General features: G+C 38.7%; 1 protein-coding gene across 1 annotated transcript in view; it reads right to left on the bottom strand.

The window, feature by feature from the left end:
* Nucleotides 1-12,824, bottom strand: part of ICA1 (islet cell autoantigen 1) — a 59,987-nt gene extending 47,163 nt beyond the window's left edge. Inside the window, exons 1-4 of the mRNA XM_015811597.1 lie at nt 12,808-12,824; nt 12,020-12,191; nt 6,835-6,907; nt 6,049-6,172 (exon numbers count right to left, since the gene is read on the bottom strand). Of these exons, the coding sequence (XP_015667083.1) occupies nt 6,049-6,172; nt 6,835-6,907; nt 12,020-12,191; nt 12,808-12,824 (386 nt within the window). The remainder of the gene's footprint in view (nt 1-6,048; nt 6,173-6,834; nt 6,908-12,019; nt 12,192-12,807) is intronic.
* Nucleotides 12,825-15,482: the final 2,658 nt, after the last annotated feature.

The following is a 15,482-nucleotide window of genomic DNA, read 5'->3' on the forward strand; positions in this document are numbered from 1 at the left end:
ACCATGGAGATGCTGCAATGGTCCTAAGTGTGAAAAATGGTCATAAGTCACTTTTTCAGCGCTGTTGGAAGTTTGAACAGCCACTAAATGAATTGTTGTGAGTCAAAGACTACCTGTATTTATAAGCAGTGGATTTTGCATATTGGCAGTTTTAAAGCATTTCAGTTCAAGTATTAATAGAAATATCAAACTGGTTTGAGCCTTTTGTGCTACAAGAATATTTTAATAATCATTATTTTATTAATCTTTTTATGTTATTTTAATAAATTGTATTAACCATCTCTATTATTTCATTAATCATTATTACAGTTTTTTTAAGTTGAACCTTTCTTTCACCACGATGGAAAATGGGAGATCATGAAATCCTGCCTTAGCCGTGAAAGCCAGGTGAGTGATTTTGGACCAAGCATTCTCAGGTTTTTGTTGTGGGGAAAAAAGGGGGAAGGTGTGTTGGATGCCTTGAGATATTTGTAAAAATAATAAAGGCGGGATACAAATAAGTACATTTATTAATGTATTAATTACAATATAGTGACATATCTACCTAGCTCAAAATTAATTGAGATTTCCAATAATAGATGGATAATAAATGTAGTATTTAGGACACCAGTGAACATATCATTGAATTTATATAGTAGGTTAATGATAACAGAACAACAGAAGGGACGTTGGAGCAATTCTAATCCAATCCCCAGCTCAAGCAGGAGACCCTATATCATTTCAGACAAATGGGTATCCAATCTCTTCTTAAAAACCTCCAGTGACAGAGCACTCACAACTTCTGAAAGCAAGCCATTCCACTTGTTAATTGTTTTCACTGTCAGGAAATTTCTTTTTAGTTGTAGTTTGCTTCTCTCTTTGATTAGTTTCCATCCATTGGTTGTCTTGCCTTCTGGTGCTTTGGAAAATAAGTTAACCCCCATCTTCTTTGTGGCAGCCCCTCAAATACTGGAACACTATTATCATGTCACTCCTAGCCCTTTTTTCACTAGACTAGACATACCCAATTCCTGCAACCATTCTTCATATGTTTTAGCTTTCCGTCCCCTAACCATCTTTGTTGCTCTTCTTTGCGCTTTTTCCAGAATCTCATCTTTTTTATATTGTGGTGACCAAAACTGGATGTAGTATTCCAAGTGTGGTCTTACTAAAGCATTACAAAGCAGTACTAACATAATCTTGATTCTGTCCCTCTCTAACCAGGATTGTATTGGCTTTTTTGGCTGCAACACATTGCTAGTTCACATTTACAGTGAAGGAAAAATTATTTGATCCCCTGCTGATTTTGTATGTTTGCCCACTGACAAAGAAATGATCAGTCTATAATTTTAATGGTAGGTTTATTTTAATAGTGAGAGACAGAATAACAAAAAAAAAAAAATTCCAGAAAAATGCATTTCAAAAAAGTTATAAATTGATTTGCATTTTAATGAGTGAAATAAGTATTTGACCTCTTTGCAAAACATGATGGCAAAACCCTTGTTGGCAATCACAGAGATCAGACATTTCTTGTAGTTGGCCACCAGATTTGCATCTCAAGAGGGATTTTGTCCCATTACTCTTTATAGATCCTCTCCAAGTCATTAAGGTTTTGAGGCTGATATCTGGCAGCTCGAACCTTCAATTCCCTCCACAGATTTTCTATGGGATTAAGGTCTGGAGATGGCTTCTTCTTGAGCCACTCCTTTGTTGCCTTGGCCATGTGTTTTGCGTCACTGCCATGCTGGAATACCCATCCACAACCCATTTTCAATGCCCTGGCTGAGAGAAGGAAGTTCTCACCCAAGATTTGACAGTACATGGCCCTGTCCATCATCCCCTTGATGCAGTGAAGTTGTCCTGTCCCCTTAGCAGAAAACACCCCCAAAGCATAATGTCTCCATGTTTGATGGTGGGGATGGTGTTCTTGGGTCACAGGCAACATTCCTCCTCCTCCTAACACGAAGAGTTGAGTTGATGCCAAAAAACTCGATTTTGGTCTCATCTGACCACAACACTTTCATCCTGTTCTCCTCTGAATCATTCAGATGTTCACTGGCGAACTTCAGACGGGCCTGTACATATGCTTTCTTAAGCAGGGGGACCTTGCAGGCGCTGCAGAATTTCAGTCCTTCACAGCATAGTGTGTTATCAATTATTTTCTTGGTGACTATGGTTGCAGCTGCCTTGAGATCATTGAAAAGATCCTCCCTTTTAGTTCTGGGCTGATTCTTCATCGTTCTCATGATCACTGAAATTCCATGAGGTAAGATCTTGCATGGAGCCTCAGACCGAAGGAGATTGACAGTTATTTTGTGTTTCTTCCATTTGCAAATAATCGCACCAACTGTTGTCACCTTCTCACCAAGCTGCTTGGCAATACTCTTACAGCCCATTCCAGCCTTGTGTAGGTCTATAATCTTGTCCCTGACATCCTTGGACACCTCTTTGGTCTTGGCCCTGGTAGAGAGTTTGGAATCTGATTGATTGCTTCTGTGGACAGGTGTCTTTTATACGGGTAACAAGCTGAGGTTAGGAGAACTCCCTTTAAGAGAGTGTTCCTAATCTCAGCTCATTACCTATATAAATGACACTCGGGAGCCAGAAAGCTTGCTGATTTGATAGGGGATCAAATACTTATTTCACTCATTAAAATGCAAATCAATTTATAACTTTTTTGAAATGTGTTTTTTCTGGATTTTTTTGTTGTTATTCTGTCTCACAGTTAAAATAAACCTACTATTAAAATTATAGACTGATAATAACAATAATAGAGTTGGAATGGACCTTGGAGGTCTTCTAGTCCAACCCCCTGCTCAGGCAGGAAACCCTATACCATTTCAGACAAATGGCTGTCCAGTCTCTTTTTAAAAACTTCCAGAATTGGAGCATTCACAACTTCTGGAGGCAGGTTGTTCCACTGATTAATTGTTCTAACAGCATTCACAACTTCTGGAGGCAGGTTGTTTCACTGATTAATTGTTCTAACAGTCAGGAAATTTCTTCTTAGTTCTAGGTTGCTTCTCTCCTTGATTAGTTTCCATCAATTGCTTCTTGTCCTGCCTTCAGGTGCTTTGGAGAATAGCCTGACTCCCTCTTCTTTGTGGCAACCTCTGAGATATATAGGAGCACTGCTATCATGTCCCCCCTAGTCCTTGTCTTCATTAAACTAGACATACCCAATTCCAGCAACCGTTTTTTATATGTTTTAGCCTTCAGTCCCCTAATAATCTTTGTTGCTCTTCTTTGTACTCTTTCTAGAGTCTCAACATCATTTTTACATTGTGATGACCAAAACTGGATGCAGTATTCCATGTGTGGCCTTACCAAGGCATAATAAAGTGGTATTAACACTTCACATGATCTTGGCTGTGTTGGTGTCATGGTTCCAATAGATGAAGCCAATTAAAAGAACTTCAGGGCAAAAATTTCTTCCTTAAAGAACATTTTATTCAGGAAACAAAATATCGGAACTTACATAGTTGAACCAAGACTAATGTTTCGTCCCTGATACAATGTAACAAGTTGCAATTCCCAGCCCAGAAAGGCTGTCATAAATCACATTCACCAATTAATCTAAAACTACGGGCTCTGCTCCCCACTTTTCAGCCTGCCAAAACTTCATCTAGAATAGACCTTGAAGCTCATCCAGCCGCAATTATTTAGGCTAATTGAAAATGCTCAAGCATTTCCCCCTTCCCCCCTTCTACATCTGAGAGTCCCAAAGAACAGAAAAGGCACAAGGAAAGCAAAAGGTAAAATGGCTGCAATTTCTTAATTGTCACAGCGTTGACAGTTGGCTTTTTTGGCAACTGCAGCACACTGCTGGCTCATATTTAAGTGACTGTCCACTAGGACTCCTCTCACAGTTATTACTATTCAGCAAGGTACCATCTATACTGTACCTGTGCATTTGGTTTTTCTTGCCTAAATGTAGAACCTTACTTTTTTCACCGTTGAATTTCATTTTCTTAGATAGCATCCAATGTTCAAGTCTGCCAAGATCAGTGGTGGATTCAGCCAGTTCGCACCACTTCGGTAGAACCGGTAGCTAATTTTTTGTTGCCCAGGCCCAGAATGGACTTCCAGAAGCGGCATCCACACAGAGAACCAGTTGTTCACATATCTGAATCCCATCACTGGTCAAGATCCTTCTATATCTTAAGCCTATCTTTTGGAGTGTTTGGCTATTCCTGCCAGCTTGGTGTCGTCTGCAAATCTGATGAGTTCCCCATGTATCCCCTCATTCAAATCATTGATGAAGATGTTGAAGAGCATTGGGCCCTGGGGCACCCCACTACACACTTCCCTCCATGTAGATGCAGTTCCACTGAGGACCACACGCTGAGTACAGCCGGTCAGCCACCTACGAATCCATCTGGTGGTGATGCTGTCTAACCCACATTTTCCTATCTTATCAAGTAGTAGGTTGTGGTCTACTTTATCAAATGCCTTCTATCCCACATTTTTCTAACTTACCAAGAAATAGATTGTATTCTACTTTGTCAAATGCCTTATGAAATCCAAGTATACTATGTCTATAGCAGGGATGTCAAACTGTTGGCCCGTGGGCTGGACGCGTCACGTGGAAGCCGCGCCTACCCCATTGCCAGCAATGGCAAAACCAGCCTGATACATTGCGCGATGTCACATGACGTCGCGACTTTGACATGCCTGCTTTATAGCATTTTGCTAGTCCACTAATTTAGTCACTTTGACAAAGAATGAAATAAGATTTGTTTGGCATGATCTGTTTCTGACAAACCCATGTTGACTTTTGGTTATAACTTTGCTTGCTTTTAGGTGTTTGCAGATTTGTTGCTTGCCAGTATTGATGTTGGGCTGATTGGTCTGTAGTTTCCTGGATCTGTCCCCCCCCTTTTTTTTTTGAAGATGGGAACCACATCATCTCTTTTCCAGATCTCTGGTAGTTCCCTGGTTCTCCAGGATCTTTGAAAGATATGATTCAATGGTTCCAAGATCAGGTCTGCCAGCTCCTTCAAAATTCTGGGATCTAATCCATCTGGTCCTGGTGATTGGAATTTCTCTAAAGTGGATAGGTATTCTCTTACCATTTTCTTCCCTATCTGAATTTGTACTACTAGTCTGTCTTTTATGGTTCTGCTTTTGTAGGTTGGGTTTAGTAAGCTTAGTTCATTCTCACCTTTAGCTTTCCTTACTTCATCCTTGCAGATTTGGGCTATATGCTGGTATTCTGCCTTAGTTATATGTCCTCTTTTCATTTTTTATACTTATCCTTTTTGCTTTCAGTTTATTAAAGAATTCTTTATGTAACCAAGCTGGTTTCTTTTTGGATTTATTTTTCTTTTTCAGTGGTATTGTGCTGGACTGGGTTTTTATAATCAGATTTTTCAGAGTTTCCCAAGCTTCTTGAGTTGTTTTCCCCTTTAAGATTTTCATCCATTTTCATCCTTCCTGATCTTGCTGAAATCAGCTCTTTTAAAGTCTAAAACCCTAGTCTGATTATGTTCTATTGCATTATATTGAACTCCAATATGATGTGGTCACTCTCCCCAAAATTCCTGCAACTTCAACCCCCTCTATCATTTCTTCTCTGTTAGTAAGAATTGGATCAATTACATGATGAGCTAAAGAATTATTTTAATAAAGCTTCATACTCTACACATGCAGTTCAAGTTGGCTGCATTTCAGTTAAGAAGTCATGCTAAAGTGTTTCAAACTTTAGATTGTTATCTAAATAGAGAAAATTTGTCCTTATCTATATGAAGAATTATTTCCAAATCTAAATATCTAGATTAAGAAAGTTTAGCATCTTTGTTCCATGGATTTATGAAATGGTAATGCCATTTAGCCTCTTAAAAGATATGGAATAAAGTTTTTAAAAAGCATTAAAGGAAAGGATATAAATATAAGGATAGAAAAATCAAACAGAAAATTAAAGCAGAAATACAGACAAGAATTTTGTTGATAAAGTGCTCTAAGTCACTTCCTATTTCTTTTAAAATGAAACAGAGTAGAGAGCAGAGTTATGGGTCTGTTCCATAAATGAAATATGAATAATAAAGAAGCGCATCTGGTCCAGCATACCTTTGTTGAGAAGAAAAACAGAGTGCCTTTCCTGTAGCTTGCATCATCTTTCCTGCTCTGGTTTTATCTTGAGAACCCTGAGATCGGAGAAATTTTCCCAATTCATTTTCTTCCTGAGACAGAACTAAAGAAGATGAATAACCAGAGATACATAAAATATAGCTGAATGTGATTTATTTCCATCTTTTTTAGAAAGAAAATGTTGCAAGAAATGCTATTCACATATCTCTATTATTCCTAATTAACTTTCATGTATCTTCTGTACTTATGAAAAAGTCAGATTTACCAACCTTACCTCTCAGTTTCCCATTCTTGGTGCAATGTAAAAATTATACTGATATTGTTCTTAAAAGAATAAGAACAGCTAAATGACCTTTATCTAGAAGATATAACAGCAAAACTTTCTATTTTAGGTTGAACAAAGATATAAACCTATTGGGATGAGATAAAATAGATGACTGTTGCCTGACCACAATGCTTAGAATTTCCTTTGATTGTTTCAGTAACCTTTTCAATTTCTTGAGCCATAGTGAAGTGACAGTTCATTATTTATACTTTGATATGTTGAGTATGCTTAATTTTAAAACCTAGGTTCATGGTTTCAGTGCCAATTTAAACTCCTGATAAATATTGAGGATTGCTACAGTACTTTCTTCATTTGTTATTATTAATGACTGCATGTATATGTGGGAGCATAGTTAACTAAACTCAGTAGGGTACATTTTTACCAGACATGCATCGAATTTCCACTAAACTGAAAAAGGAGTTATACCTGAAGATACTTACAACAAATCCTTTTTTGATAATGTTCAATTGCTTTAAGTAAATCCATACAAGTTCTCTGAATTGAATGGAACAGCTAAAAATAAATATAAAATTGAAACTAAGTAAAATATTCTTTGAAAGAACAGAGACAAACAAGACATTTTCCTTAATGCGGCATTTAAACAAGCACTTTTCGAACATCATAGGCTTTCCTTGCATTATGACTATGAAATAGTATTTTGCACTAATGGAATAAAAAACACATAGATCTTAGATACGCATTACAGCATGTAAGATAGTGTAATCAAACCATGTGAATTTAGATTCATTTTACTAGGACAATGAAAAAAAGTTCTTTTAACGGTATCCTCTTTTGAAAACATTTATTTCTTGTAGCACAGATTAAAATCTTAAATTAACAAACATCCATTAAGTTATATCATTATTTACAGGATAGCAAAATTTTAAGGACAGATAAATAAAGCCATGTTTTAATACAAGCTACACCAAAGAGCTTTTACATTACCTACATCTAAAACCTTGGGTCCTAAATTTTCCCACAGCAAAATATCAGTAAGACATAAAGAAAACCTATTTAGCAAAAAAAAAGGGATATTGCTGCCTCTAACTCAGAAGTAAGCAACTCTTGTTGCACAGAGTTAATGGCAACAAAAAATTGGGGAGAAAGAACAATGAAATTTATACAATAAAGCTTGTAAAATGTGAACGTTCCTAGGGAAACATTTTAGAATTATTTCACATAAAAAAATAAAATTTGCTATCAGGTACACACTTTGATAAAGAATAACATAATCTTAGTGTGGACTAGTTTAAAAACAAATTAATTCTTAAGTATATGATAAAAGAAAGAGTACCTGGTTTGGCAGTCCTGCATTCATTATTTCAAGAAGGCTTTTAATACCCTACCCCTATTTGTCACAATAATCTTTACTGATTATATCTGCTAGAGCAGATGCTATGATTCTGCTTTTGAGACTACTGTATGCTTCAGATATGGTTCATAGAGCCAACATGAAAGGAATATTGCTGCAGATGGATGGACTCAAAAGGCCCCATTTGAATTTAACAGATATTTCACTTTAACTACCTCCTTTTCTCAATGTGTCCATTAAATTAAGACTTTATTAAATTATGTATTTTCAATAACTAAATGATCAATGATAAATATGTAGAATCTGCTTTTATATTTGGAGATACAAATTTCTTGAGAGATTTGGAAAATACGTTGTTTTCACAGAATCATATAGTTGGCAGGAATAATTAAGTCCAAACCTTTGTTCAGTGAAAAAAATCCAAATTAAACCATCTCTTGGATGGCTCTTTAGCCTTTTGTATACATCTGACATATGGAAACCAACCTCTGTCTATATAATTGATTTTATTACTGAACTACTCTTACTGTTAGGAATTTTTTCAGCTTAATATCTAGCTGGAATTTGAAATGGGAATCCATAATGGATGAATTCAAACATCCACTATATTTTCCTGTTAGTTAAATTCACTATCCAACTAGATATTGTCCATCTAGCTCAACATCAATTGCGTATAAGATCTGCACTGTGCAAAATCAAAATCAAATCAAATATTTTTTATTATGGTCATAGACCAGCATATTATTCAAATAATGTTGTATAGATAGTCCTCGACATTACTTATTCCAGGGCTTTTCAACCAGTGGTATGGGTACCACCTGTGGTACATTGGCACCTGGCAGGTGGTACGTGACCATCCTAGAAAAGTGGTAGCGGGGGAGGGGAATGAGCTGAACCGGTGGCAGCACCGCACAAGCCTGAGCGAGAGACGGCTGGAGCTGCAGGGCTGTCAGGGCTCAGTGGAAGCGCCAGGATCAGTGCCGCTTTCCAGCTGATCAGCACTTTTGGGGGGCTGTCAGGGCTCAGCGGAAGCGCCAGGATCAGCGCCAGGCTCCAGCTAGAAAGCAGCACTGATCCTGGCACTTCTATTGAGCCCAGAAGAAGCACCAATCAGCTGGAATGTTGCAGCATCTCCAGGATCTTGTGATTTACACTCAGATGCTTGGCAACTGATTCATATTTATGACGGTCACAGTGTCCCAGGGTCATGTGAAGTGACCAAAACCTGCTGCAACTACCCAGCAGATGGGGGGAATAAAAACCAAACACCCCCCACCCCACCCCCACTGCCAATCCTCAACAGAAAAGCTCACAACAATGAAAACAATGAAGAGCGCCACCGGGCGGGCAGGCAGGTGTCTTGCTTGGCTGTGGCTTGGAGGGCACTTTTTTCAGTGCCACTGTAACTTCGAACAGTCACTAAGCGAACTGTTGTAAGTCGAGGACTACCTCTACTTTATCACTTCCCCCCCTTTTTTGGGGGGTCATCAAGTTTTTGACATCTTGCTAGGCGACTGGTGGTACTCGGATGTTGCCATATCCTAAAAGTGGAACAATGGGTGAAAAGGTTGAAAAGCCCTGACTTATTCAGTGACTATAAAAATTATGAAAATGCTGAATGGAGGAACCTATGGCCTCTATCTGAAGTTCTGACTGTTTCAGCACCTCCCAGAGTTACGTGATCAAATATGGACACTTAGCACCAAGCCTGCCCTCATGACTGCTACAATAGTCTCCCCCATTGTGGGAAAGGTAACCTTGGCTAGTTAAGTCCACTGGCATCTGCCACAGTCCAGAAATCCACAGCCAGTTAGGCCCAGAAACAGGCCTCTTCTATCCCCACTTCCAAGAGGCCTGGACCTTATCCCTGTCTCACCACACCTGGAAGACCTCAGCTCTGGACTAGGCCCAGAGATGTATGGGCCTCCTTCCTCTCCCCCCACCCATCACTCTTGAGAGGCTGGCTTTTTTCCTGTCCTACCAGGCCTGGATCCACTTATCTTTCCCTTTTGCTATAGCTGCTAACAGATGCACCCAGCCAATGCAAGGCTCAGTTAGAAAGGCAATCTTCCTCAAGGCTAGATAGGCAATTCTCAAGGCTGACCAGGAACAGGAAATCAGAAAGCAAACTGGTGGAGCATGGCAAAGGCCCAGACCTCTAAAGAATGGCTGCGGGGTGGGAAGAGGGAGGAGGCCTGCATAATAGTGGGGCTAACTGGCTGAGGCCTTCTAGCCCCTGGTAGGTTTCTGTGTACTACTGCTTGCTGGGCCTCCCAAGGCCTCCTCTGCCCTGTTGAGTTCTGTGTTCAATTATGGTCATAAGCACTACTTATATTTCTGCGATCTATGTTAGTACTACTAAACTCAGTCAATGTACAAATGTATCTGTTTCTAGCTATTTAAATAATTAATATGGTTGCCCATTTCCTAAAAGTGACTCTAGGTGGCATATGAGAGTTAAACCAACTAAACCAGATCTGTCTATCATGTTTTTAAAACAATTATGACTAGCTTCATGCAATATTTTGAAATCAAACAAACATTATGGTTTAACCCTATGTGTAAATATACTTAAAGATACATGCTATCTTAGGAACAATCAAAGGAAAAATTCTGCAAAGGATTGTTAAGAACATGTGCTAGATGAAATCTTCTTGGGCATAGAGTACTATTAAGTCAATGACTAACTAGCCTATCTCTCAAAAACTCTTCAGCAAAGCAACAAACATCCGCTGCTGTTCCCTCCCACTATCTAACCTATTAAGTTACTAAGTCAGTCTTCTGAATTATCTATTCCACTGTTGACTAATTTGACTGAAGCCCATTTCAGATATTGCTCTGCTGCTAGGGGTTCTTTTAAATGGAGATTATAGGAACTGAATTTAGTACAGCACTTTTATAAGGTAAATTACGAGGTTTACCACTGAATTAGAGTTCTACCTGGAAAACATCACACAACATTACTTAAGTTTCTTGGTATACTCAGATATATCCGCAAAGTCCTATAGAATTACATTATAGCAGTGATGGCGAACCTTTTAGAGACCGAGTGCCCAAACTGCAATCCAAAACCCACTTATGCATCGTTGGGTGCTGGCTGGGTATGGCCAATTGGGTGGTTGTGTCCCATTGAGTGGACGTGGCTGTGGTGGTAACGGCAGACTGGGTGGGACTAAAAAGTTCAATCAATCAATTCCAACTTTGCAAGATCTTTTTTTTTCCCCGCGAGAAGTTGAAATTGATTGATTGAACCTTTTTTTTTTGTACACGGTGGCGGAGGCCTAAAGTGAAAAGGTTTTTAAAACCCAGCTGAAGGCCTAGGACTGGGGCGACGGCGCGCGTGCCCACAGAGAGGGCTCTGAGTGCCGCCTCTGGCACCCGTGCCATAGGTTCGCCACCACTGGATTTTAGGATCCTAAAACTTAGTTAGTACTGATTATATTTTTCTTCCCGTTGTTGGGTTCCTTGTGCTGAGATCAAAGTGACAAAAAACTACTTTGTAGCATGACAATGCAATCTTATTTTCCTAAGATGCTTTGATTTTGAATTGGAAAGTTGTTAACAGGAATAACTTTAGTACACTCACACTATGCCTTTATATACACGTGTATAATTCAGTTACTGTATATAAATTTCGATTTCACACGGAGGTGTCATATATTAATTATTACAGAAAAGTTTTCATATCATCAGAAAAAGGGTTTTTTTGCCAGACAACTTTGAAACTCTGCGGAATGACATATCTTCTGTTACTGAAATACAGCTATGTCTACAATTTATTTGGAGGCCATTCTGTAAAGTGAATACGACAGCAAAGTTTTTAACAGGTATTTCTAAAGTCATGTGTTAAATGCAAAGTTACTTCACAGATACCACCTAAAGTTACTTTAGTGATGAAAGTAATATATATGATTGATAAATATTTAAACTGTCATTCTCAAACTGGAACTAAGTCAAATTATCAGTCTTCTTTTTTAAAAAAAGCCCATTCATTGTATTTTTTGTTTCAAAAGTCTCAATAGCTGAATAACCTCAATAACTGCTACATGCCAGCTATATCTGTGCTATACTGTATCTGAATACACTTTAAAACACTTATTTTCACATGCTTTTGAAAGAAAAATTGTTAACATTGGCACATTGAGGGAGGAGGAAAAAGTTAAAATAAAGGCCCCCATATGAGTAATCTGCTCATGTATAATTGTTGATGTTTCCTTTCCATCAATAAATGCAGGTATAAGAGGGTGACAAAAGGAAGTTACAATAGGAAAACTAGAACCGAAAGGTACTTGCAACATTTAGGTCTTACATACCTCCAGTTTAGCATCCAGATCTGCATCTGAGGCTACTACATGCTCATCCTCTTTTTTTCCAGTGACTTTGATAAGAGTTTGTTTTGTTTTCCAGTATTTCTGCTGCATTTTATTTACTACAGATTTCTCTTGGCCTTGAGCATATCGATCATAAAATTCTCTTGAATAACTGCTGGAAAGCAAATAATACAATTAAGAAAGACATAAACATTATACAATGTAACAGATTTATTTGATATCTACATCCATATTAGTATTTCTTGAACTTAGTTTCATACTATTTTTCACTAGTTTGTGAAACACTTCATACTATTGCTCTTCCAATGTCTGGCCTGCCAATCACTGATTCTACTTGAAATATAAATAAGATTTCAGTAAAGTACAGCCGCAACTCTGCTGGTAGCACAAAATTACAAGTTGCCCTCCACTTATGATAACAATTGCGCCTAGAATCTTAGTCATAGAGTGGTTAAACAGATGCTGTATGACCATTTTGCACAATGATCAGTTGTGGTAGTTAGGTGACTGTGTGCATTGTTAAATGAAGCATCAGGGCATGGACCTCCTGCATATAGTGAGAGGCCCAGGCCCTCTCCCATCATATCAGGGAAAATGATTTCAAGAACAATGGGATAGTGGGACAATGTTTTACAATAGCCAGAAGTGCTATACACATCATAAAGCACCTGTTCTGAGGCCATCAGTGCAAATGATTGTTAAATGTTTAGTTATAAATTGAGGACTATCTATACATATATACATACACACAAGCACACAAACGTACTTACTATTTATGGCTGTCCATGTTTTAAAAATATTTTTCAAATGCTATGAATTAAGAAAAATAAATAATTATTCTCATTATGTACTTCCAGCCTTATAGGCAGTAGAGCTAAAACTTAAACAAAATTAAAAATGTGAAAAAAGATATAATTTTAACTTTTATCCAGTTAAATATAACACAGCAGAGAAAACTGTAACGTTTATGCATTTAAATTATTCCAACATATTTCAGTAATTTACTGTAAAAAAAACCTGTTTAACCAAAGAATATAGCCAACAATTAAAAGTCAAACATAACAGAATAACAGAGGTGGAAGGGATCTTGGAGATCTTCTAGTCCAGGGCTTTTCAACCAGTGGTACGGGTACCACCTGTGGTACATTGGCACCTGGCAGGTGGTACGCCACCATCCTAGAAAAGTGGTAGCGGGGGAGGGGAATGAGCTGAACCGGTGGCAGCACCGCACAAGCCTGAGTGAGAGACGGCTGGAGCTGCAGGGCAGTCAGGGCTCAGCGGAAGCGCCACAATCAGTGCCACTTTCCAGCTGATCGGCGCTTCTTCAGGGTTGTCAGGGCTCAGTGGAAGTGCCAGGATCAGCGCCAGGCTCCAGCTGTAGCTCGGTGCTGATCCTGGTGCTTCTGCTGAGCCCTGAAGAAGCACCAATCAGCTGGAAAGCAGCACTGATCCTGGCGCTTCTGCTGAGCCCAGAAGAAGCGCCGATCAGCTGGAATGTTGCAGCATCTCCAGGGTCTTGTGAAAATGTAAGTCTACGAACCGTTGACTAAGTATAAATACTACCAGTCACAGGGTCCCAGTACACTTCACTGGTTTTGGACGACGTTGGTGGGTCGTATGCCCCCCTTATTTTTGGTTTGTGGGAGTGGGGTGGGGGCGACGGTTAGGAGTTGTCTTTACGAGTGTTGTATGAAAACCGCAGACAGGAGGAAGAGCGCCACCGGGTGGGCAGGCAGGTGTCTTGCTCGGCTGTGGCTTGGGGGGCACTTTTTTCAGTGCCATTATAACTTCGAAGAGTCACTAAGCGAACTGCTATAAATCAAGGACTACCTGTACTTTATCACTTTTTTCCTTTTTTTTTGGTCAAGTTTTTGACACCTTGCTAGGCGACTGGTGGTACTCGGATGTTGCCATATCCTAAAAGTGGTACAGTGGGTAAAAAGGTTGAAAAGCCCTGTTCTAGTCCAATCCCCTGCTCAGGCAGGAGACATATACCATTTCAAAAAATTGCTGTCCAATCTTTAAAACTTCCAGTGTTGGAGCATTCACAACTTCTGCAGGCAAGCCGTTCTAACTGCTAAGAAATTTCTCCTTAGAAAATATCCATCCTCCCTTCAGGCCACAGGCAGCCACTACTACTACCTACATACATAAGATTTAAGACATTTTTAAAAGCCAATAATCAATTAGGTGCAACCATCTAGCTGACCTCAACTGACATCAAAAAGCTAAACAATGTTAGATTTACTTAATAGTTTGATGGAAAAACACCAGAAAATATCAGGGTATTGGGGCTAGATTGGAAAGATGAAGAACATTTTCTAAGTAGCAATGGCAAATTACTTCTATATTGTTGTAACAACTGAATACTGATAGTTATTGTTCAGCAATATATTCCAGCAAAATGGTCTCTAGGTGACCACATGAGAGGGAAAGAGAAAAAATCTTCAGTGTAGGATATCCATTTCTATCTCTTCAGTATTATACAATATTTCTGAGTAATTTCTGATGCAATTCAGTTTTGTCATGTGACCACTATTTATTTCCTTTCTCTCTAAAGTAATCCCCCCATGGAATAGTTTTGAAAAGTATTTTACAATATATTTACAAAATATATTTTCTATTCAAAATTAAAAAATAATAATATTGATTTTGGAAGACTTACTAAGAACAATTGTATCTTTGTAATTTTGCTATAATTTTAAATGTAGACAATCTAAAATTATATTCATATAACTGCCTATTCCACATGAAAATGACTCTGTGTAGCACATAGCTCTAGATTAAAAACCAATAAATACATTAAGAAGTCATAATTAAAACATTCTAAGTTTTCACTTGGAACAGGCAGAATTATTAAAATTCTTTTCAGTAAAAAATTATTGTAGAATCAACAATGGTTTTGCAACAGTGGTAGATAAAAACATTCGCTATATTTATTAGAGCAGGCTTTTCAATCTTTTCACTCATTGTACCACTTTTAGGATAAGGCAATATCCGAGTACCACCAGTCGCCCAGCAAGGTATCAAAAACTTGACCCCCCCAAAAAAGAGGAAAAAAATGATAACGTACAGGTAGTCCTCGACTTACAACAATTCGCTTAGTGACTGTTCGAAGTTACAACGGCACTGAAAAAGTGACTTATGACCATTTTTCACACTTATGATTGTTGCAGCATCCCCAGGGTCATGTGATTTACATTCAGATGCTTGGCAACTGATTCATACTTATGACGGTCACTGTGTCCCAGGGTCATTTGATTACCTTTTGCAACTTTTTGACAAGCGAAGTCAATGGCCGGGGTGGGAGGGGTGGGGTGGCCAGCTCATCACTCAGGTTGCAGGGTGCCTGTGTGGGTGGGGGGAATCCATGGGTCTCTGGTGGAGGGGAGTGGGACTGCCCTCCTTCCCTCCCTCTCTCCCAAACTTTTCAATAGGCATGTTA

The sequence above is a fragment of the Protobothrops mucrosquamatus genome, unplaced genomic scaffold (assembly GCF_001527695.2).
Source record: "Protobothrops mucrosquamatus isolate PMUCROS unplaced genomic scaffold, P.Mucros_1.0 scaffold45, whole genome shotgun sequence".
Lineage (NCBI taxonomy): Eukaryota > Metazoa > Chordata > Lepidosauria > Squamata > Viperidae > Protobothrops > Protobothrops mucrosquamatus.